Source organism: Opisthocomus hoazin, chromosome 7 (genome assembly GCF_030867145.1).
Source record: "Opisthocomus hoazin isolate bOpiHoa1 chromosome 7, bOpiHoa1.hap1, whole genome shotgun sequence".
Classification (NCBI taxonomy): domain Eukaryota; kingdom Metazoa; phylum Chordata; class Aves; order Opisthocomiformes; family Opisthocomidae; genus Opisthocomus; species Opisthocomus hoazin.
The window spans coordinates 68,687,161-68,709,672 of record NC_134420.1 but is presented as its reverse complement, the minus strand read 5'-3'; the positions used below and the strand labels follow the sequence as shown (position 1 = coordinate 68,709,672).

Sequence of the window (22,512 nt, the reverse complement as noted above, 5' to 3'; positions counted from 1 at the left end):
AGGCTGTGGAGTCTCCTTCTCTGGAGATATTCAAGACCCGCCTGGACGCGGTGCTGTGCAGCCTGCTCTGGGTGACCCACAGAGGTCCCTTCCAACCCAGACCATTCTGTGATTCTATATTTGGGGGTATGCGCAGAGAGAAAGCTGCACTCCGTTCCTCGTAACTGACAAGGGAGCATGCTTCGGGACACCAGCTGAATTTTGGCGGCTGCTTTTCAGGTGTAGTCAGTGTGAAGTAGCCTTGCCTTCTGCTGCTGTCCGGGGCAGCGAGGGGTGCGGAAACCCCTCCGCCGCGGCTCACACAAATCCTGGCTGTTCATTTCCCCGAGTCATTTCCTCGCTCCGGCCTTCCTGGCATGCTGAGGGCACGGCTGCACGGAGGAGTTGCAGGTGCTTGTTCTGTGAAAACAGTGCACTGAGGAAATAAATAAAACTTTGGATCTTAGTACATTATAAGCTACGAATTTCATCATTTCTTATCTTGCTTGTGAGCTCTCAGCTGTGAAATACTGAGTTTTGATGAACTAAACATGTAACTGTACTTTGTGTTTGCAGAAAGCAAATACCGTACCCTTCTGGCATTTGCTTAGGACTTTGAAAAGGCGCAGACTGAAGCAAGGTAAGACTTTTAGGCAGCGGAGCTAGGCAGAAAGGCCTTTTTCTTCCACTGAGACTAGAGGGAAAATATACCCATAGAATCGAGTTTTTAAAAAGTTCAGTGTAGTTACTGAAATGTTTCCTCTGTAAAAGGAACACTGTAAAACAGCTTTGCAAAAAAAGAACAACTGCATTGTGAAAGACTGAAAGTATTTCAATGCGTGTTCTGTTCAAAGGTGGAACAGAAGTAAAATTTGAGGGAACGTACTTCAAAAAACAAGCCTTAAAACTGAGCAGAATAGGAAGGCAAAATGTTGGGAAGTTTTGTTTTAGAAACAGCATATTGATAGTATTTGTAGGCTTATTTTTAAAAGTCAAAAAAATATTTGAATATAAGAATTTGATTTAAAAAAAAAGGGGCTAGGGGGATTCCAGACCCTAGGATGATTTCTAAGTATACTATAAGCTCCCCATTGGTTGGACATATGTAGAATATTTGGAGTAAAAAGCAAACAAAAAAAATCCTGCAAAAACTTAGAAGTTCTTTTTAAAGTGCAGGGTCATTACAGGATTTAAAAGCACTCTGATCTTGTTAATAGTGAAGATCAGTTTTAATAGTCCTCCCATTAAAAAATGGGAATTAAAAAAACGAAAGTACTCCTACTCAAGTTAAGATGGCAGGGGGAGTTTGGCTAAAAATGAGCTGCGTTCAAATTAATTGTCAAACCTCAGACTTCTCTGTGGATCCCAGTTTCACTTGCCAGCTGCACTCTGGAGGCCCCAGAAAAGGGGCAAACCGTGCACCCCGCCAGCAGATGCAGCAGGCTGGCTCCAGCCACACCCGGCAGAAGTTCTCAGTTCCTGCTACTGCAATACAGACGAGAAGCTCCGCAATCGCCCTCCCGCTGCCCAGCCCGGGAGCCAGAGCACGGCCAGCCCGGCCTGGCGCTGGGCTGGGACACACGGCTCCTAACGAGGGGGAAGCACACAGAAAGAAGTTGCAATGTTTTTTTCTTTTCCAGTCAAGGCAAGAGGCCTGTGAAAGCTGGGCGAAATACAGCAAAAGGCTCCCAGCTTCCCTCAACAGCTGCTTTAATAATACATACTTTTATCGACACACATCTGCATCTTAATAGCTTCACTCTTCACTTTTAATAGTGGTTTTTAATAGTTTAAAATTAGTTTTGCAACTAATTATAACTCATCTTCCTCACGGGACTAATGGATAGGTTATTTTCATTTGTGCTTCACTCTTGCTTGAGCTGACAAGTTAGTCTTTGTAAGTCTCCCTTCCAGTACACGGAACAGCGAGCTCGACGGAGCCCTCGGGGCAGTACGTGCCCTCCCCAGGTAGCCACGCTTCAAACCAGCACCGCGCTGAGCAGCGCTGCTCAGCCTACTTTTCAGTTCTGATCTTTCAGCGTGACTAAAATTGATGGACGTGTATGAAACCCTACATCACCTTTACAGAGCCTCCCGACGACCTGAAAGCAATACTTTAAAAATATTTTCTGAGAAGACTAAACTGCAGCATACCTTCACAAGGCAGCATTTTCTGTTGCCAAATGTCAAGACCCATCAGCACAAGCGCGGGTCTGTCTGGCTCAGTAACGCAGGCACAGGGCTAACGTCACCATGGTCACCGCCTCGCAGCCAGACCCCTGCCTTGCTTCCAGACCTATCCTTTCCACGCTGTGGGCAGCAGGCTCCAGGACAAAAAGCAGGAAGAATTCCTGGTCTGTAAGCAGCAGCCACGGCAGTCTTAGCAGGAAAATGAAGCTCATTGCAGAAGAGTCAGGATCTCATTTTTAGAGGTCCACAGCAGGAAGAGGATGAAAACCTTTAAACCTAAAGCAGGTGGTGTAATTTGTGTTAGCGCAGACTGGCACACAACCACCCACTAGCACTGAGCAGCAGTGTTTTTGTCCCAGCCTGACAAGTACACAAGCCTGAAGTGTCAACAGTACGCACGTCAAGGACACTCGTAGCTGACCCATGCTTTCAGGCACGGCAACGCCTGAAGCAGCGCTGAGAACTGCGTGGGCTGGGGAGACACAAACCAGAGGATGGCTCGGCGCAAACACACGCACGTCACCTGCTTGCAGCAGGAATCCCCCCACCTCGCTGGCTGGAGCAAAGGCTCTGTGGGCCATCCCTCGTTCTGGACGCACAAAGGGGAGGTGAAGCTGTGTAAGGCACGCAGTATTTCCAGGGAGAAAAGAAGAAAAGTTACATCTTAATGAGTAAAAGACCAAATGAAGGGTGGCAAAGTACCACGTGCGTTTGTTCTGTCTTTGAAACAGTCAAATATCAAAGGCTTCAAAATATAAATTGTTAAACTGCAAAACTGTGGCTTTTATTTCCAAACATACAATAAATAGGTCCAGCACAACTAGCCTCTAACTTCATTTTACATGGAAGGATTTTAAAATTAGTCTGTGCATATTTAAAAATTAAACTTCCCTTTGCACGTAACTCCATACATAACCGAACTGCATTACACACCAGCTTACGGTCTTGGCACTGTGATGCAAGCAACCAATTAGAAACAGAGCTCTACAGCAAGCACTTGAACAAAAACTGCATTCTGAATTCCTGACAAAACATTTACCAACAGTTTAATCTGTTTTTGAAGTATACAAAAACCTGTAGCATGTAAATGCTGAAAAGCAAGTCGTCTTCTCTTATGTTTCTGTAGGGGCTGCAAGGTGAGTAAGTGGATTTATTAAGTGTTCACTATTTGCTACATGATACAATTTTCATACCAAAATATCTTTACTGCATAGTAACATTCTATATTTTCAAATGCAAAAAAAGAAATTAGATGCAGTCTTTTTATTTTATTCCTCATCACTGAACTTAAAAACATTTTTAACCACAACTCTGCTTCATCACAGTGCAGAAGGCCCTTAATAGTTCAAGGATTTATTCAGTCATATCTTTAATACAAAAGTAGAGGCTGAGGAAAAGCCAGAGTAGTCTATAGACAATGCACAATCTGTGTACATTCCGAACCTGTACCTCTTCAAGAACTATTTATACACTCTTCAAACAAATCCCTTTATCCAGCAATTCAAAATACTTTAGATCAGAAGTTTTATATTAGAATCAATACATTATATGCATATAAATACATTTATACCCTTCGGTTGCTAAACAACCCAGATGGCTGCGAGGATGTGACCTGAACTGGTTCTCCACTCGTCTGGGATACCAAACTGTATCGGCAGCTAACTGTTAACCACAACAGTCACAGTAAAAAATGGAGATCTTTGCACAAGGTAGGTGTGCCACAGCATCAGTTAAGACTAGAGATAGTAGGTGACACCCTGGCCCCTGCAATAGGGCCAGGATTTCAACTTCTGTGAGATGCAACACACAGGCAACATTTTTTTCCCCCCTCTGCCGATGCCCCATTCATGAAAAGTCTCAGCAGAACAACAAAAAAAAAAACCAAACCCAAAACCAACAAACCAAAGCAAAGCTTTTACAACTGCAAATTTTCTTACAAGACAGGTGCTGCAGCTTTCAAGAACAAAGTAAAAGTTTTATAATTAAAAAACAATTAAAAAAAAACCCAAACAAAAACTAATGTGCAAGTGTGTAGTTCAGAAGACAACAGCAAGCATCAACACAGACCTCGGTTCAAGCTGAAACGCAGGATCCAAACTGTCTTAGGGCAAAATTGTTCTCACTGCACATCTCACCTTGGGCTAACGTGTGCGCTTACAGGTACTCACGGACACGCACGCGTGTCAGACAGACGCAGCCCTCCTGGCCCAGCACGATCTGCAGCAGCACCCCGACGCTCCCGAAGCCCACCCGCGCCGTCAGAGCCCCGGGCTCCCACGCAGCCGCACGACGGTGCTGGGTCACCGGCTCTGACCCACACTGACGGGGGCCTCAGGAGCGTTCCAAGCAGCAAGCGCTGGCGTAGCAAGACATGTTCTCAGCTTTGTTTCTTAAAGGATACAGAAAACGCTCTCTCGAGTATCCTCCGAAGGTGCTAGAAGTTTTACGTTTGAAGCGTTTCTTTCCACAATGCCAGGTATACAAATGTGTATCTTTTTAAATAATATTGCACTTAAAAATCATCTTAAACTTTGTAGTGAAAACAGGGTCGAAGGACAGTGTTTTCCAGAACAGATTAAAAAGCTACCTGTACATAGTAAGTTTTAATTTAAAGAACGCCAAGATTATTCAAAATCTAAGCACGTAATACTGACAGAAAAATGTTAAATTGCACAATCTACATATAAATTACATCTGTAAATACTTAAAAGTTTTTAAACATTGAATACCCTTGATTTCACAAATCAGCTAGGTCACTGTCAAAGGATCAGCCTAATGAGTTAGAAGTACTTTCCCCCCCAGAAAAATAGAAAGATCTGCAGTCTTAGACGAAGCACTGGAAAGAGTTAAAGCATTTCAGCTCAGAGGTAGTGCTAAACGCATCCGACTAGAAGTCCATTATATTTGAACTATGATGAAATAACGTAGTAAAATGTAGAAAGACTATAAAATTTACAAAAATAAATAGTTCTGAATGCTTTAGAAAATGCAAGAGACTTTGTTGACAAGTGTCTTGATCTGCTTTTCTGACCAAAAGAAAGCAAAGCGTGTCTCGTTTTTAAAATATACCCATCTCTAGTAATGCTTCTGCAATCCACGCAATCCAACTACGCAGCTTGACGTATGCCAACTTGGCATAGACTCTGATATTAAAAATAAAGTGGAGGCTTTGTAAAAGATCATTTCATATGAAATTTGTTTTGCATGTAAATTCTTCTGACAAATTAAAAATTGCACATAAAAAAGTTTATTGAAAGAGGCATGAGGGGTGATAAGGGTATGTGCCTATTGTTCCACATACACCCTGGAAGGAAAAAGATGATTGCACAGTTCTGATAAATAAATATTTCTTTTCTTAAAAAAAATCTGCCACTTTTTTGGTTTAGAAGTTTTGGAATTATTTAGAAAATCCCACTACGGACAAATTATTTTTAGTTTGTGTTCTAAAGAATTCTTTACAACTTTTCCAGTGGCTTTTGTCCTGAAACCAAATGGAAGTGGCAGTTAAGAAGTATCTTTGGGTAAAACAAGTATCAGGATCCAACGAGAATCTCCATGATGTGGTCCAGCTCACTCAGATCTGTTCTACATATCTGAATGTTGCTTGCTGAGGAAGAATTACAAGATGGAAAGGTTTTCAGTGGTTCCTCTGTTGCAAGAGAGGGTGGTCTGGGCGGCATTAGCGGAGGGCAACAGAAGTCCGAGTCATACATGGAAGTGTCAATATCTTCAAAAATGTCGTCTATTGCCAAATCCTTCAAGTAACTAGTTGAATTTGAAATCTCAAAGGAACCAAACACACATTCAGCTCCCTTCAAATCCTGTCTATCATCTTCTAGTTTTAGACCGATATTTTCTGGAAACTTTGGCTGGTCATCTCCAGCAGGAACAAGACAAGTAGGTGGACTTATATCTTCTACAAAGTCTAAATCCTTCAGAATAGATGAAATAGCAGATGACATATCATCATCTGAAACTATCAGCAGGCTATTTTCAATCGGGTCTTCTACAGACCGCAAGTCGCAACAGTTAGACTCTTGCTGACTAATACCTGAAGGCAACTGAAGGGAAATCCCAGACGACTCCATCCCTGCGTAGCTGTGAGAACCAGGAGTAATGCCAGGGCAGATATTAACGGGTTGCTGATTACTTTCTTGTCTCATTTCCTCTTGAATTTGCCGTACTGTGTTGGCTATGAGGACAGAGCGGTGCAAGTTCGGTTCCACCAGCATTTTGTACGTCTGTAACTTGGTGAGGCACATATTAAGCACCAACTGCCTCTTAAGCGGATACGGAAGATTTCGACTGGAATCAAAGGCACTCGAGAGGCCAGCCATGTTCTCCTCATAGTCACTCAGCTTGCGTTTTAGACCTCTCCCCAACATGAACCTGAAAGAGAAAAATTATCAATTAACCTTGGGCACGACTATCACTGCTTCTGCAAGACCTCAACGGACACTTCTGAAAAGTCAGCAGCATACAATGTGTTGGTTAACTTAGATCCTAATGCCATAAAATGCTGAAAGACAGAATAAACTCCTACGCAAGATATTGCTTTCATTCATAAGATGCACTTTCCAGCTGTATTGTTTCACAACAACTTTTTTTAACAGAAAACAGGAAAAATACAGTAACTGTTTTTTTAAAAAGCTATTTACTTCTAAGTTTTGGTTTTAAGGTTTACTTTTAACTCTTCTATAAGAATATGAATTATTTAAAAACTTTAACAGGTGAGCTTTTTAGCAACTTATCCATGTAAGTTATGGAGCACACAAAAATTCACTAATGAGAAATATCTGAATGTCCACATGAAATAAAACAGTTGCTTAATATATCACATCTATACAAAGTATTTCAACATTTTCATTTTAACATTCATTACTAGGTACAGTAGGTAAGATTTTAAAGCTAGTTTCAACACTTATCTCATTAAGGTACTCTTCAGGTCTTGCTCAGTGTCTCTGAGATCTCTACAGAACTCCTTTCTCTCCCTCTTCTTTGGTGACTGAAAGTTGTTTTACTACCACTGAATCACCCAGCTGGACCAACAACAGGGCTTCCCACAGGATCCCTACATCCATTCCACGGCTTAGCAGTTCAGCTAAACGGTGCTAGGAACTGTGGCTAGGCCACAGAGCTCACAGAATTATGATCAGCGCTCGTGGCTGCTGGTTCATTGCCTGCTACTGACTTAACACTAAGGACATGCAGTAGGAGTCTATCAAATGGCATTTTAAAAATGACCAATTTTGGTAAATAACTAAAATAAATGGAATTTAGTTGCTTTCAGTCTGCTTTGTGTGCTTTTGCGTTGAAATTCGGTAGGTCTAGAACACTGTGGTACAAAAAAGTGCATACGTGCACACCTAAAATACACGTGATCCAAACAAATACACGCTTGGGTACTTCGCAATTACCATTCAAAATACAAAGTGTTTTATTAGGGACAACAAGCGCTATGCAATCACTTGCATAAACACAGAAAAGGCAGTACACCATGCACAGGGGACACTGGTAAAATGTTGATTACACACATCTTGATGTGTCCATGGAATACAGACACCTCACTCCAAACAATTAAAAACCTAAGCAATCATAAATTAGACACCCAGTGTCAGACTAAGGGCAGATCCTCCACTCGCCACGATCCAGACCCCGCACGCTGCAGAGGGCCTCCCAGCTCCCTTTTCACGTGAGTGCTGGATACTGCCAGCAATGGCTCAGCTGACGGCCGCAGCTGCCAGCTGCTAGCCTGTTGCTAGACTTTTGGGGACAAGGAGATGGCAGAAGGAAAAAGCCTCTCTTGCTTTTGGGATTGCTCCAGATTTGCAGGAAGCACTGTGGGGCTCCATGGCTACATCCATCTGCCCAGACACGGCTGCTGGAGAACTCTGCTCCTCTGGAGGGACAGAAAGTAAGCAAGCAGTGCACGTCTTAGTAAGACAGACAGGGAGAAAACAGACAGTTGGCAACGGAGTCTAAGACTGCTCCATCATACCCACTTTTTTCTTTCAGGGACATATCTGGATGAAATCAGTTCTGTCATAAGGCAGCATTTTTACGTAACAGGTAGTAGCTTCACCTATAGTTCAGTTTACTAACACATTCACTATCAAAAAAACAACTAACTACTTGTAATTTTACCAGTGCTGCAAATTTTTAACTTGTGAAGTCTGTTTTACTCACAAGTTTTCTGCTAAACTGCCACAGCACCAGCCGAATCCCCCCAAAAACCTAAGGCGTCTGGTTGCGGTGTGCCTGTTCACCTGGGTGATCTTCCCCCACTCGTCACGTATCACCCCCCATTCCAGAACCCCACCTAGAGCAAACAGACCCAGACAGTACCAAGCGCTCAACTGCAAACAAAATCAGCAGAAATCTAGACACAAAGTTCAGGCATCAAACATAATACTAAAAAGTATTTCAGGGGGCAGTGTGTGTGTGTCATCCTCAGTCAAACTATCGACAACACTGTCAGCAACTGATAATTTTTAGACACAATCTATGGAAAAACATCACATTTATGTAGGACTTCACAGTAAAACTGTTGCTAATTATACCAACTCAGAATATATCCTGAAGACTCTTAGCGTCTTCAAATCACAGAAAACTCACAATAAAAATATTAACTTCTTTTTAAGTAGCATTTAAATGCTGTGTACTACCCAAGCGTCATGGTTTAACCACTTCACTAAGGCATTACCCCATACCATTACCATAAAGAATAAAAATATACATCCAAATGGCTATTTCTTCACTAAGCACCATCCTTCCCATTCACTGCACATTAGCTTGTTTTTCTTTTTTTCTCTCCACTAACTAAAGCAGACCAAAATTCACACTCAGAAGGGAACGAAATGAAGACCATACAGGGAACAGTAATTCTGACATTTTATACATTCAGAATGCTTGGTTTTGACAATTTACTGCTATTAAGATATTTTAAGATATGTATTTACACTGCATTAGAAACACAGGAAATACTAGACTTATCTGTGTGAGTTATACAAATAACGTTAATTTCCAGCATCTCAAAAGCGGAGTAGTATTTAAAATCTGTAAGCAAGCTTAAAGAGCAAACAAACAATCACATGTGAGGACACACAATTTCGCAAAATCAACCTGAAATTAATTGTTAAAACTTTTAAACTCATACAGTAGTCTAATTAGACTAAATATTTAATGCTTACGTACAGGCACCCTCCTGTTCATTCCTCAAACTTCCTTCATAAAACTTGTCTGAGGGAATTCTAGAAATGCGTAACAAGGCTTAAGCATGACAGCACTGTGAACTACAAAAACTAAGTGCAAGAAACACTATTTCCTCCAAATTCAAATGTTTCTACTTAACAGACTCCCCTCTCTCTAGATGTCAAAGATTTTTTTTTTATTTTATTTTTAAAATACACAAACCTATGTCTGTGTCCTATATTATGTTTTAGAAACTCTTTCTGTTTGGTATGATTTTTGCCTAATTGCAAGGATCTCTCAGTCCCCCTCCAGGAGCTAGATGACTTCAGAGGTTACATAAAAATTTGGAAAAGGCTAATGAAAACCAGAGTACCACTGGTACAGTGGATTTAAAAATAACTAGTGTCATGGTTGCTACAGGAGACATTAAATTTCAGTTCTTGTCAAACACACTCAGCTGCTGACCTACAAAAGATACAAAGCCCCTTTGTTACCAGCTAATCTACATTTTATCAGGCCTTTTGCTTTACTTTCTAGCTTAAGAATTTCTGACAGGGTCATATCCTTAACAAACTGCGCCGTATTTTCTAGGTAACTTGACCTTTTGTAGCACTGGGTATTAACGCACACATTCCTAACCCAAAATTCACAAACCAGTCAAATGCTCTCTTTTGATAGCACTATTTTGATAGCACTATTTTGCAATATAAGATATCGATCACATTATTTAATTATGCGGTGCTCCCTCCACTTCAATTTTGGTACTAAGAAAAACAGACAGAAGTCCACACAAAAATCCAGGCTACCATGCCCAGACCATCCTGTATGACCAGGTGACCGCTGTACAGCTGTTGGTCCTTTCCATCACCTAACAGAACCACACAGCCAGTTCAAAGAAGTGCAAGCTGGGAATACTAAAACACGAGGAGCGTCTAGAAACTGCACTCTCCTTACGCCAGCCTAATTCCAGCAACCTACTCAGATCGCAAAAAAATTGGATCAAGTAACAGGATTCTGGAATGTGCCAATCTGATAACTCTGTAATTTGTAAGTAAACAAACTGAACAAAAATTAAAGTTTATGCCAACCTCAAATGTGATGTCCACACATAGCTGTTCGATAATAGAAGAGGCAAGCTGTAAGTCACTCTTGAACTTTAAGAAAAAGTTTTGAGTTCAGCTGCTCTATTTTAGAATCTTTTGTCACGAAATGAACAATGAGGAACACCGTATCTCAATATTTTTTTTTCCAGGCATTTTTTCATCTTCTCTCATTACAATAATGCAAACTGAGCCACAGGTCATTTATGGCAAAATGCTTTTTAAATTTAAATTATTTTGCACATATAGAGAAAAGGAAGCAAAATGAACTCAATGTTTAGGAGTGCGAAACTCTCCATCCATGTCACTGAACCACAAAGGAGTCTGTCCATAGAAATTCTGCCCCTGACACCACGTTCCTCAGTCCCTTCCAGTTCCACGGAGGACATATCACCGAAACTCCTCCCTGCTAAAATGGTGAGAAGCATCCATGTGCTGTAATCCGACACTGCAGAAGAGTCTGAAAAAACCTGGAGGGAAGAGGCACGTCCCTGGCTGGCAAATCCATGCAGAAAAGCAAACAAACAGGCCTGGTGGGAGCGCACAGCTACTCAGAAGAAACATTCCAGGCTACCAAGAAAAATTCACATTGCAAAGTGTTGTGGACAATACAGGACTCGTGCCACCATTTCGGAGGAAAAAAGCAGCTCCATCTGTCACAGGGTCTGATAGTGCAGCGCAGCTGCCACTGACACATGGTTAGGAAGTACAGCTGGAAACAGTCACAAAGAAGAACACAGCATGTGAAAGCCCTCACTTACTTCTATCTGGGCAAACTACTTAATTTCCTCTTCCTCACTTTCCAAAAAACACATTTTAAGAGAGAGTTAAACAGTGTTTAGAACTCAGAACGCCACAGAGCTTTGATTTTCAATAAAGCTTCAAAAAACTTGAGTATATAACACACAACTGCCACAGTTAGTATTGTTCGAACACAAACTTTTCATGCACAACACAAGCACTACAGTCAACTACGCAAGAGTTATTCATTTACCGTTAAAGAATGTATTTAAATAGCAAGATCATCAATAAAGTGCTTGGCCCACATTATGCAGATCAAAATCATTTCATTGATAGTGGTCCCTTCTGGCTTTTCTCTTTAGGATATTATTGAATTCAGACTTGCTTGATCCTTTTCATACAGCCACAGTGTTGCATTTTTCAGCCTAAGACTGCCTCAAAGCTATAAATTGCTTTTTCTCATAGGATAGAAATACTGGTGTTGAATAAGTGCAAGCATCTCATGAGTGAAAGCTGCCTGTCTAGTTTTCAGTAATGCAACTTCAGTATTAAAATCAAAATTAATTGCCATTGTGATTTGGGTAACTCCCTTTCAAAGTCTCCTTTTGCTCATAACTGTAGAAAGCATGTAACAGTAAAAACAGAGAAAAGTTTCCTTGGATTGTAAACTTGTGTTAGTGACTGACCGAAGCTGATTGATAGCCTGATTTTCTGCTCTCCCCTCTCTTCCACGGACACATGTTTCACAAGCACACATCTATCTGCAGGAAGCGCAAAGGAAGACAAACACCCCTACAGTTATGGTTATTTCCCAGAATTATCTGATGTATGCCACATTATTTTTAATGATAATCTTTCCACCACCTGAAGTGTATTTTAGCTCAGGCAACACAATTTCATCAATAGTTTTAACTACGTAGTGGACTGGCTCTTGACTAGTATTCCACGTACAAGCAGCCGCACAAGAAAAAGGTAAGGCTGAAGGTGCAGTTAACAGACACAGCACAAATCCTGTCCTCCCATCCGGACTTAGCTCTGATCACTTGAACACGACTTACGCAACACAGTAAGCCGTCAGAGTACGCAGAACGGCCTATCTGATCGGGTGTCCTCAGCAACTGCTGGAGATCCCGTAACACCACATCTTGGCTGCTAGCAAAAATTCAGAGGAAGTGAGGGAAGGAGGATTAAACACCTTAGAACACACCAACGTGAAAAGTAATTTGGACCTGAAGACGCTTTAAAATACACAAAAATGTATTTAAGCCCACTGCCTCGCCACCCCTCCCAGCCCTGCCCCAGTTCAGCCAAGATGAGTAACTGTTGGAGAAGGCACAAGTGGCTAAAAGTGTGCATACAGGGAGGAGTGCAGTCCTACCAGCTTACACCCATACCTAAACTCCTATGTAACAACTTCTTTACAGGAGCTAGAAATGACCGGAAAATAGCTGCTCAAACAAGGGAGAATTAATATCAACTTTCTGGCCACCAAATCCTGTCCTATAATGCACCTAAGTCTGTTACTAGTAAAGCAACTGGCACACAGACCCGAGATACACTACTGTTCAGACTTAAAAAAACCCAAACCAAACACCACCCTCCCCCCCCACCAGCAAACCCCAAAACCACACAGAAAAACCCCCACACCTGTGGACGTACCGAACATCCTTTCTCGCATTTTGAAAGTAAGAGTAGGCTGAAGAGTATTCATTAGGTAGAGGAAAGGAACGAGAAGAAGACTTGAGTCTAGCACAGAATTAGTCTGGAATTCATAACCTTCCTACTGTCACTTCACTATTTGTGGACACAGAGAATAAGCATATATCGTACACTGATATTTTAGAAGCTGAAATTACCTTTACAAAGCACTTGGGACTGAGTTTTACCTTGATTCAAAAGTTAGTTTGACCCCCCACCTCCGACACAACCTGTTTATGTTGTGTCTAACAGGATTTGGAAAATTCCTGCACAATAAAGGACTTCTTCCCAAGTTCGTTACTCCCATTTTATTTCATGAAGCACTGCTAAGAGCTTTGTCTTACACACTACCGCAGCTAAGTTTCAGAGCACAACATTTCACTCTGGAGAAGAAACTCACTCCCCTGTTAGGATGCACACCTTCCTGCTAGGATTCGTACCTTCCACAAGCTAAAGCAAGCGGATCTGGGCTCTTTGCAACAGTAAATGAACCGGATTCTCAGCAGCTAATACAGAAAGCTGCTGAGGCAGTATCAGTGTTAGGCAGAGAAATACTTCCACCCAAACAGAAAACAAACCAAACCACTGTCACTCTTCTCCTTCCTCTCCCCCTCTATGCTTGTATATTTAGTCCCACATTTACAAATAAAGCCTACAGGTGTGTATTTTTAACGAGAGTGTGTTTACAAGACTTTTTTTTTTTTAGCAGAAGAAGGGCCCAGAATCATTTAAACTAAGGATCAACAGTAGTTAGCAAAAGCTAACACATGATCAAGAGTAACTAAATCTAGGAACTCCCATAGTAAAACCAAACTGTAATTACATGAGAACATAAAGGAATCCAAACAAGAACCAAACCACCTGGGTTCCACCAAAGTACCTCACTGGAGAGACAAATAATCATTATATCTGCAAAGGTGATGTGATGACACACCTCTTCACAGCTCGTTCTGATCAACTGAACAGTTCTCAATCTGTTTTCTCTACAGTATCTATTTACTTCAAACACAGAGATACTAGATGTATTCCCCTAGGTAACACTGACATGTATTTTAGGGTTACAGTGATCTACATAAAAATCCCTCAATAACACAAGCTAGAGCTTATTAACTATATCCAATTGGCATGCCCATACTTTAACAGAAAAACCAGACCACTAACAGTAAAAGCAGCCGGCTGGGAGGGGGAAGCTCTCCTTTCCTGATAGAGGACCATGCATTTACTCTAGCTCTCCGTATGGGACATTTAGGTAAATAGTTTTCAATAACCAAATCAGAAATCACTTTAAATTTTCTCTAACCGAGTAGCACACAACAACTTTTATTCAGTATCCAAAGTGCCTTCTCCTCAAGAGACAAGACTGTAACACTCAATTTCAGCAGCTGAACAGTGGAACTCACTGTAAAATCGAGGCCTTACTTAACAAATTTCCAAGAAATGTGATCTTATGGCAATATTAAATCTTGTCACATTACAGTACTTCTTGTTATAAAGGAAAAAAAGTAATGCAAACTCAGAATATTCAAACCAAAGGGCTTACACTATTCAGCAAGCCTAAAACACTTCACCTGATATTATATACCCCATTCTTTTTCAGTTTACCATTCTAACCCACAAAAATAACATCTACAGCTGATTATCAGAACATGCGCTATGCACACAAGATATGATTTTCACAAAAACATACAAGTAGTTACCCTTAGAAAACAGAAAGGAGTCCAGGCAGGAAGATTCCAGATTTTGCATAAAGTGTGGTCATCCAAGAGTCTTGAACTATTCAAGAAGCCAAGCCATCCACCGAGACAGGATGAAGTGACTGAAAGGGAAAAAAAAAGCAGAATATTTCATTACTATGTGAGGTTTTTTTAAACCAGAAGTATTAAGTGCACAATTCAATACAACTTTTTAAACGATTTGTGCTAAATCCTATTAAAACAGATACACTTAATTAGAAAAGCTGAAGTTCATGAATACCTTGAAACAAGAGGACCTAACAGTTTCACCTATGAACACATAAAATATGGAAATTCTCTTTCATAAATGAATGCTACAGAACAGAACGCTGATCCTCTAAGTGTTGGGCTTCAGGATAAGAACTTGCTTCTTGTTGTACTTTCACTTCTTCAGGTTACTGAACACCAATTTATAGTTGTAATCATCTCAGAAGTCATGTATCAGGAGAGACAACACCAGGAACTGTAAAAAAGTACATTTCAGAATTATCTCCTAACATCTGCAGGCTGGAAAAGGAGTTGGACTTTTATTAAACTCCCTAACTTTGCTCATTTTCAGCATACACAAAACCCGTATGAGAAGGCAGCTGGCAGGATGTCCCATGACTGCACATAATAGTCAGTGTGGCATCATTTTCATCAAAACCCTGATAAAGCAACATCTGCAGTTTGGCTAGAGACCACATGGATTAAATCATGGATTAGAACAAGGCACTGGAAACTCTCGGAAATGTGAAAAGGCTGAAGTGACAATAAACCGTGGACTAGGCTAGGAAACGTGGACAGAATTGCATGATCTGTGCTCTTGAGTTCTCAACTCCACCTGAAGAATTGATGGTTTTTAATTCCAAGAATTTAAGCCCTTAGACAGGCTAACAGCCTACCATCTGGATTGTATTCAGCATATTTGTGTGTGTACGATACACATTTCACACACACACACACACACACAGACACCCACCTGCCCCCCAAACACAGCAAGCCAACTACTTCACAAATTCACTGCAACAGCAGGGATCAGTAGTCATGCAGATGAACACAGTCCTTCACGATCAAGTATCAACAGTTCATACGTTATTTTATGAATCTTAAAATCATACATAGTGAAACGCACTCTTACACTTAGACAGACGGACAAGTAAATGAATACAGCTCATCTTACACAGCAACTCATAGCCTGGTGTTAGCAAAGGGCTCCTCCATTTACAGAATCTCAGAACTGTAAAGATGGAGGAAAACAGCAATAAAACCCCAGTGACCTAAGAATGCCAAATCTAACCTACAGCAATAAAGACATTACTATCTCCCTCCTCCTTCTAGAGGCTGACTTCTTTCCTACCACAAGCAGATCCACGCCATTTGTAAATAAATAAAAAAAAAAGACAAATGAAGATTCATAATCTATTTGCTCTGAAACAGCAGGAGTTCCAAAGGTCACTACTGAGGTTTATTAAAGTGCACTTGCTAGGTCACAGGGGGAAGCACACGTTCATTGCATTGTCTATACAACAAATACAAAAGAACAAATGTTTTACAATGTTAAGTCTTTTCAGCATTAAAGAATCCTGAAAAAAAAAGCTAACAAGTGTACTAAAATGTTGAAAAGTTTAAGACTTCAGCACCTCAGTTAAAAAAAAAAAAAAAGCTGAAAGCATTTGACAAAAAACTCATACTGTTGGTTGTGTTTTAAAAGTCCAACCCTTCACCAGAAGGGATGAAGTCCAAGAAGTTATCAAATTTAATTCCTTTATTATATACTTTGAAGGACTTCTGAAAAATTAACTGTCAAGGTTATGATGTCTACCCTGTACGATTCCACACCGGGACGAGTGCCGGCAAGCATTACAGAGGTAACGTTACTAGGTTTAGTTTTTTACAATCTGGTAAGGGGAAAAAAAAAATATAGAAGACACACGGTAGCTGTAAATCATTATTAATTATATTGCAGCGGACTATTTTTTTCCTTCATTTTCTTTCACCGTCTTCCCTTGCAGTTTCCCAGTACCTGTTTAGGGGTCACTCTGGAAATCTGAGATCACAGCATTCATTTCAGCGCTAACGGCACAGCGAACCGCCCGAACCACACAATTCCAGCCGAAATAAAAAAAAAAAACAACAAAGTAGCGAACGCGGCGCAGGGCTCCCAGCCACGCCACTGGAACCGACCCGCTCCCGGCACGGCCTGCAGCACCCCGGGCCCCACCAGCCCAGCCAGGCCCCGCAGCCCACCGGGGCGCCCGGCCTCCCGCGGCCTCCCCGCCCCGCCCGCCACTCTCGGGAGGCGGCGATCGCGAGTGCCGGCGCGGCGGAGGAAGCCTCTCCCCGCCCGGCCCTGCCAGCGGCACCCGCCGCCGTCCGGCCTTTGTGGCGGGGGCCGCGCTGGGGCCTCCCGCCGGCCGCCGTCACCGGAGACGGCCCCGCGCTCCCCGGGCCGCCGAAAGTTACACTTCCCCCCCGCCTCCCCCGCCCCGGCTCACCAGAGACCCCGGCCGAGCTAATTATAACTGCGCTGACAACTTCCCCCGCGCCCCGCCGCCAGCCGTAACTCCGCGGGGCCCGCCGGCCCTCCCCACCTGTCCCCGCGCTCCGCCGGGCCCCCGCCCTCCGCCACCGATGGGGGGGGGGGGGGGGGGGCCCGACCGCTGCCGTGCCCGCCCCTCCCGCCCTGCCGCTGGGCTCGCCAGCCCCACGCCCGAGCGCGGTGGGGGCCGCCCTCCCGCCCCTGCCCCCTCACGGCGCCTCCCTCGCAGCCACCGCCCCGGCCCGGCGCCTCACCTGGGAGCGGAGGAGCCCCCCCCTCCCCGTTCCTTCGCTGCCTGCCGTGCCCTCCGTGCCTCCCTCGCCAGCCGGCCGGGCTGGGACTCCGACCGGCAGGAGGCGGAGGCGAGCGCCACCCCCGCCGGGCCCCGGCAGCCTCCGCCCCGCCCTTCCCTCCGCCCGCGGCAGTGGCGGCGGCGGAGGGGGGGGGGGGGGGAGGGGCGCTGCGTGCACGGCGCCCGCCAGCTGGCCGCCTTCCCATTGGCCGGCGGCCCTTTCCACCAGCCCAGCAACCATTTTCTGACTGGCCGGCGAGCCGGAGGGTTGGGCTCCCACTAGCTCCGCGTCACCGTCCAATAATAAAGCAGGGAGAGGTAAAGCGGGCGGGGCAGCCAGCCAGCTCAGCCCAATCGGAGGGCGGGTGCCGCTGTCGAGCGGGCGGGCAGGGCAGGGTGCGGCACGGCCAGGTCCGACCCCACCCCGGAGCCGGCGGGGCCGCAGTGGCGGCGGGCGGAGACCCGGGCCGGGCGGGCGTTGGTGCCGCGCCTCGGCGCTTGGAGCCCTCCCTCCGCGGCGGCAGCGGCCAGTCCTGACCCGAGCCCCGCAGCCCGCCCTCCCCCACCCCCCGCCTTTTCTTTTTGGTTTAAACTCGGTCTCCGGCGGAAGTTGCCCAATGTTAGTGAGAGGGTGGCGGGGCCCGGCTCCTGCGGCCGGCGCTTCCGGGGCCGCGATCGGGCTCCGCCGAGCATTGCGCACCCCGCCGGGAGGGGCCGCTCCGCTCCGTGTCTGCTTCCTTTCCCTGCAGACGAGGCGGTTTGGGCCGCGCTCCGACCGCTTCTGTTTGTCGGCCGCGGGCGCTCGCGTACCGAGCGGCGCTTGCGCGGGCGCTGCTGCAGCCCGGGCTCGGAACCCGAGGTTCGGGGGTGCGGAGGGGCCGGTCCCGGCGAGCCCCCGGACAGCGGCGGGGCCCGGCTGGGCTCCCCCGCAGGCGGGTTCGGGCGAGTCCCCAGGGCGGAAAACACAAAGAGCAGCCAGGCGCGCGCGCGGCGGCGGTGGGGTCTTCCCGCGCCGGGCGCGAGCGCAGCCCCGGTCCCTCGCGCCCGAGGCTGCCCGGCGGGGACAGGCCGCAGCCCTGAGGAAGCGCGAGCTCGCTCTCTGCGGCGACGCAGCTCGCGGTTCTGACGCCACCCCCCCCACCCCTGGTCCGACAGACCTTCACCCTCGTGCCCCCCCGGTGGGCACGGGGCCGGGGCGGCAGCGCGCAGGCCGCGGCCCGAAGGCGGGGGCTGGCTCGGCGGGACCCACGGCCGGAGGCGCGGGGACGTCCCCCCCGGCCACCCCGCTCCTCGCTGGGCCCACGGCTGTGCTCCGACCCGGCTGCCGGGGGTCCCGGAGCACGGAAGGGGAGCGGGGGATGCCCCCCGGCATGGCTGGGGGGTGACGGCCCCACCCCCGCGGTTCCTCTCCCGCACCACCTGTCAGCCGGGGACGGGTGGCAGCGCCAAGGGGGGAAGCGGACCAAATACCCCCCCCCCCCCCGTACCCCTTCTTTTCCCACCACGCGCTGTGGTTTAAGTGGAAGAGTAACTCTTCAAGATGTGCGGGATTCTTCCGTCTGCTCGAGTCAACCAGGGACAACCAGGAGCAGGACGGACCCTCGCCATATGCTCGGGATTATCTCCCAGGAATCGAGACGGGAGAGGCGCACAAAGGTAGCCGGTGTAGAAGGGACGTATCTGGAAGGATTACGTCTAATGCAGCGTACGAAGGGGTAATTTAACCAGCAGCACCACCAAAGCGTTTTAATAGCTTGAGCAAAAATCAGGTTTCCTAGACTGGACCCCAGCTGGCCACCACAAGGTGTTCTCGGGGCAGCCCCACAGCCCGGGCACGGCGGGCGATCCGTTCCCCTCCAGAGCTGCAGCGCGTCACTGCAGCCCCCAGCCCCCTTCTCTCAGCCCCGCCGCCTCCATCTCCTCCCGACCGCCGCTGCCAGGAGCCGCGATGGGTGAAGCACAGCCATCCCCGCTCAGCAGACCTCCGGCGGGCACCAACACCCGCTGCCCCGCTCTCCCCACTCTTTCTTAAGTTATTAACCTAATGTGGCTAGCTGTTTTGTAACCAAGTTTTGTTCTGTTTAACAGGGCAGGGTGTGTGTGCCTTCTACAGCAGGAATTTTTAGAAAGCTCAGTTCTGTTTCATGCATGCTCTGACAAGATCCATGAAAAACACTGAGTTGTTTAAATACACACATCAGAACTTTGCATTTGTGGCCTAACATTTACAGAAGTTAACAGAAATTACACAAAATACACTGATTATTTGTAAAGGTTTTTTTCACTTTTTCGCTTGTCGTGTCACCAGTAGGATCCATTTAAAAGAACTGGATCCTAGTTCAGCTTAGCAATGTTTATGTCTCGTGCGACTCGCATCTTACGCTACAGGAGCTGTGTTTGTCTCACAGGCTTAAGAATTCAGAGGGCTGAGCTCACATATAAGGTCTTTCTTGGCAATCTTTAAAAGGCCCTTACTTTCTCAAATGAGGTCATGTTCTAGAGTCTTTAATGCTCTCCTATTTTGACTTAAACTAAACCTTGAGGCAAACGGAGGACTTAACAATATGATTTTTTTTTTTTTATTTAAACACAGCCTTTCAGTATGACTATACTCACTGCAGCAGGCCAGGATACTATTCTCATGAGCAGCATTTTTGCTTTTGCAGCAAATTTCACATGAACCAGAAAACACTCCACCCCTAAAACCCATCAGGGTCTCTATATAACTCATCCGAAAGGATTACTGAAGGTTTGCTACTTCCACTTACCTTCGTACTAGGCATCTATTCAAAACACAGTTCCAGGAACACAGGAACTAATGAAGACTGCTCTCCTGTGGATTTATGCCTATGATTAATTGCCTCTGAGTCTAAAGTACAAGCTCTAATTGAAGCTAGTCTCATGCCTGGAAACTTCTGTCTCTCCCTTATCTGGATTACTGGGTATCACTACAGAATGCAGTTTTCTCCTGATCTCTCTTTCACCTCCTGTGCTGGTTTTGGCTGCGGTAGAGTTAATTTTCTTCGCAGTAGCTCTTATGCGGCTATGTTTTGGCTTTGTGCTGAAAACAGTGTTTATAATAGAGGGATGTTTTAGTCACTGCTGAGCATTGAGTCAAGGACTTCACTGCTCCTCACCCCGCCCCACTAGGAGGAGGCTGGGGGTGCACAAGGAGCTGGTAGGGGACACGGCTGGGACACCTGACCCCAGCTGACCAAAGGGGTATTCCATACCATATGGCGTCACGCTCAGCATATAAAGCCAGGGGAAGAAGGAAGGGAGGGATGTTCAAGGTGATGGCATTTGCCTTCCCAAGTAACCGTCATGTGTGATGGAGCCCTGCTTTCCTGGGAATTGCTGAACAGCTGCCTGCCGATGGGAAGCAGAAAATGAATTCCTTGGTTTGCTTTTCTTGTGCATGGGGCTTTTGCTTTACCTATTAAACAGTCTTTATCTCAACCCACAGTTCTCTCACTTTTACCCTTCTGATTCTCTCCCTCATCCCTCCAGGCAAAGGTGAGTGAGCAGCTGTCTGGTGCTTAGTTGCTGGCTGGGGTTAAACCATGACAGTCCACGCTTAAAAAAGTTCCAGGACTCACTATGGTTGTTTTTCTTTAAAAAACCCGCATTATTGAATATTTGTCAGAGTACTAAATAAGCCACCATTCTATTTCGCGAAAACAACCACAATTTACAAGAAAAAATACTTTCTCACAATACCTTTCAAACAAAGCAGAGACACAAAAGCAAACCATACTACTGGGCTTCAATTAAAACAAATAGCCATTCAACAATTTTATCTTAAAATTCAGTCAGCGCACTGGACCAAAAATAAAATCTCAACACCCCAGTACCTTCCATATCTAGCATTTCTCTCAGTAATAACCTCAGACACAGAAAAGTGAATTTGTTATAAGTACTGCTTTTCCCCTCCGAGTATTAAACTCTTCTTGTGGTTTTTTTTTAGCAACATACCTGCTCTTCCCTTTAGAAGTCCTGTTTTGCAAGCTTGCACAACCCGAGGTTGAAGTTACATTTTCCTGATCTCCAAAACTTGACTGTAATTGGCACATGAAAAATACGATATACTGCTCCTTTGCTGTAGTATTTCACTGTTGCAGTACGTACTTGCCACTTCCCACATGCTCCTAGGGGACTTCCAAATACAGCAGACATGTGGATACAATTTCTTTTTAATTCTGTTTTTGCAAAAGTCATGTAATCACCTGTATCTTCAATTATTCTTCCCTAAAAAAAATGACAGCTGAAATTACTGAATGTTTTCCCTGCAATGGAAAGTTGCCTCCAGCTTTATATTTTCCTGTTGACATGTGGGTCGTGCATCAACATTTACCACAGTAATTCTTCAAGTCATAAACCACTCATTTTGAGGGAATCTTGGTTAAACAAAGGAGTAATTGTTTTTTTGAAAAAAGCTACCATACAAACTTACAAAAATCATGTCAGATAATGAAATTCTAGTATTTTTTATTCGCTTTAAAAAAAGTCAAGTCAGTACAGACATCTGAAGTCAATCTCTTTTCCTGACAACCTGAATTATTCAGCGGGATTTCATCTTTGTGGAACTTTTGAAAAAAGAGAAAAATTCATCTTAACTGTCAACTTTGCAAGAGACACCAAAAGGAGTTTAGGCAATCCTTGTGAAAGCTTATAGCTGAACAAGCCAAACTGACAAAAATACATGTTTTCCTAAGATGTATATTTCATTTCTTTGCAACTTGCTGGTTTTGCACTTTTAGTATTAGTCACATAGTGTGAAATCACACTCATTTAAGAGCTGATGAGCAATGAAAATTTGTCATGATCAGTCATGGGTTTTTTGCACAAGGGACTACACATCCTAGGCCTGAGACATAAACATACTTTCACTTTGAACAGAAGTCACTTTTGATAGCATTTTTGTTTTATCCAAGATGTCAGCAAATAAATGGGTATTTTTTTTTTTGTCCTAGCTTTTGACACAGTATGTTTAGTTATACTGGAATATGGAATAAGTTGCAGAACTGTAAAGCAGTCATACACTCAAATCAATATTCTGAGGCACAA

The 22,512-nt window shown here is 44.8% G+C and overlaps 1 protein-coding gene across 4 annotated transcripts; it reads right to left on the bottom strand.

The window, feature by feature from the left end:
* Positions 1-2,951: 2,951 nt before the first annotated feature.
* On the bottom strand, positions 2,952-17,559 carry LOC104332192 (SERTA domain-containing protein 2-like). Of its 4 annotated transcripts, XM_075426957.1 has the most exons (4): positions 17,408-17,559; positions 16,638-16,687; positions 14,597-14,715; positions 2,952-6,558 (listed from the first exon to the last, which is right to left on the bottom strand). In XM_075426957.1, exon 4 carries the CDS (start codon positions 6,552-6,554, stop codon positions 5,703-5,705), a length of 852 nt encoding a protein of 283 aa, XP_075283072.1. In that variant the 5' UTR covers positions 6,555-6,558; positions 14,597-14,715; positions 16,638-16,687; positions 17,408-17,559; the 3' UTR covers positions 2,952-5,702. The 4 variants fall into 4 exon arrangements, with proteins under 4 accessions (XP_075283072.1, XP_075283071.1, XP_075283074.1 ...); XM_075426956.1 differs by lacking the exon at positions 16,638-16,687; XM_075426959.1 differs by lacking the exons at positions 16,638-16,687; positions 17,408-17,559 and adding an exon at positions 17,110-17,195.
* Between the last annotated feature and the right edge of the window lie 4,953 nt (positions 17,560-22,512).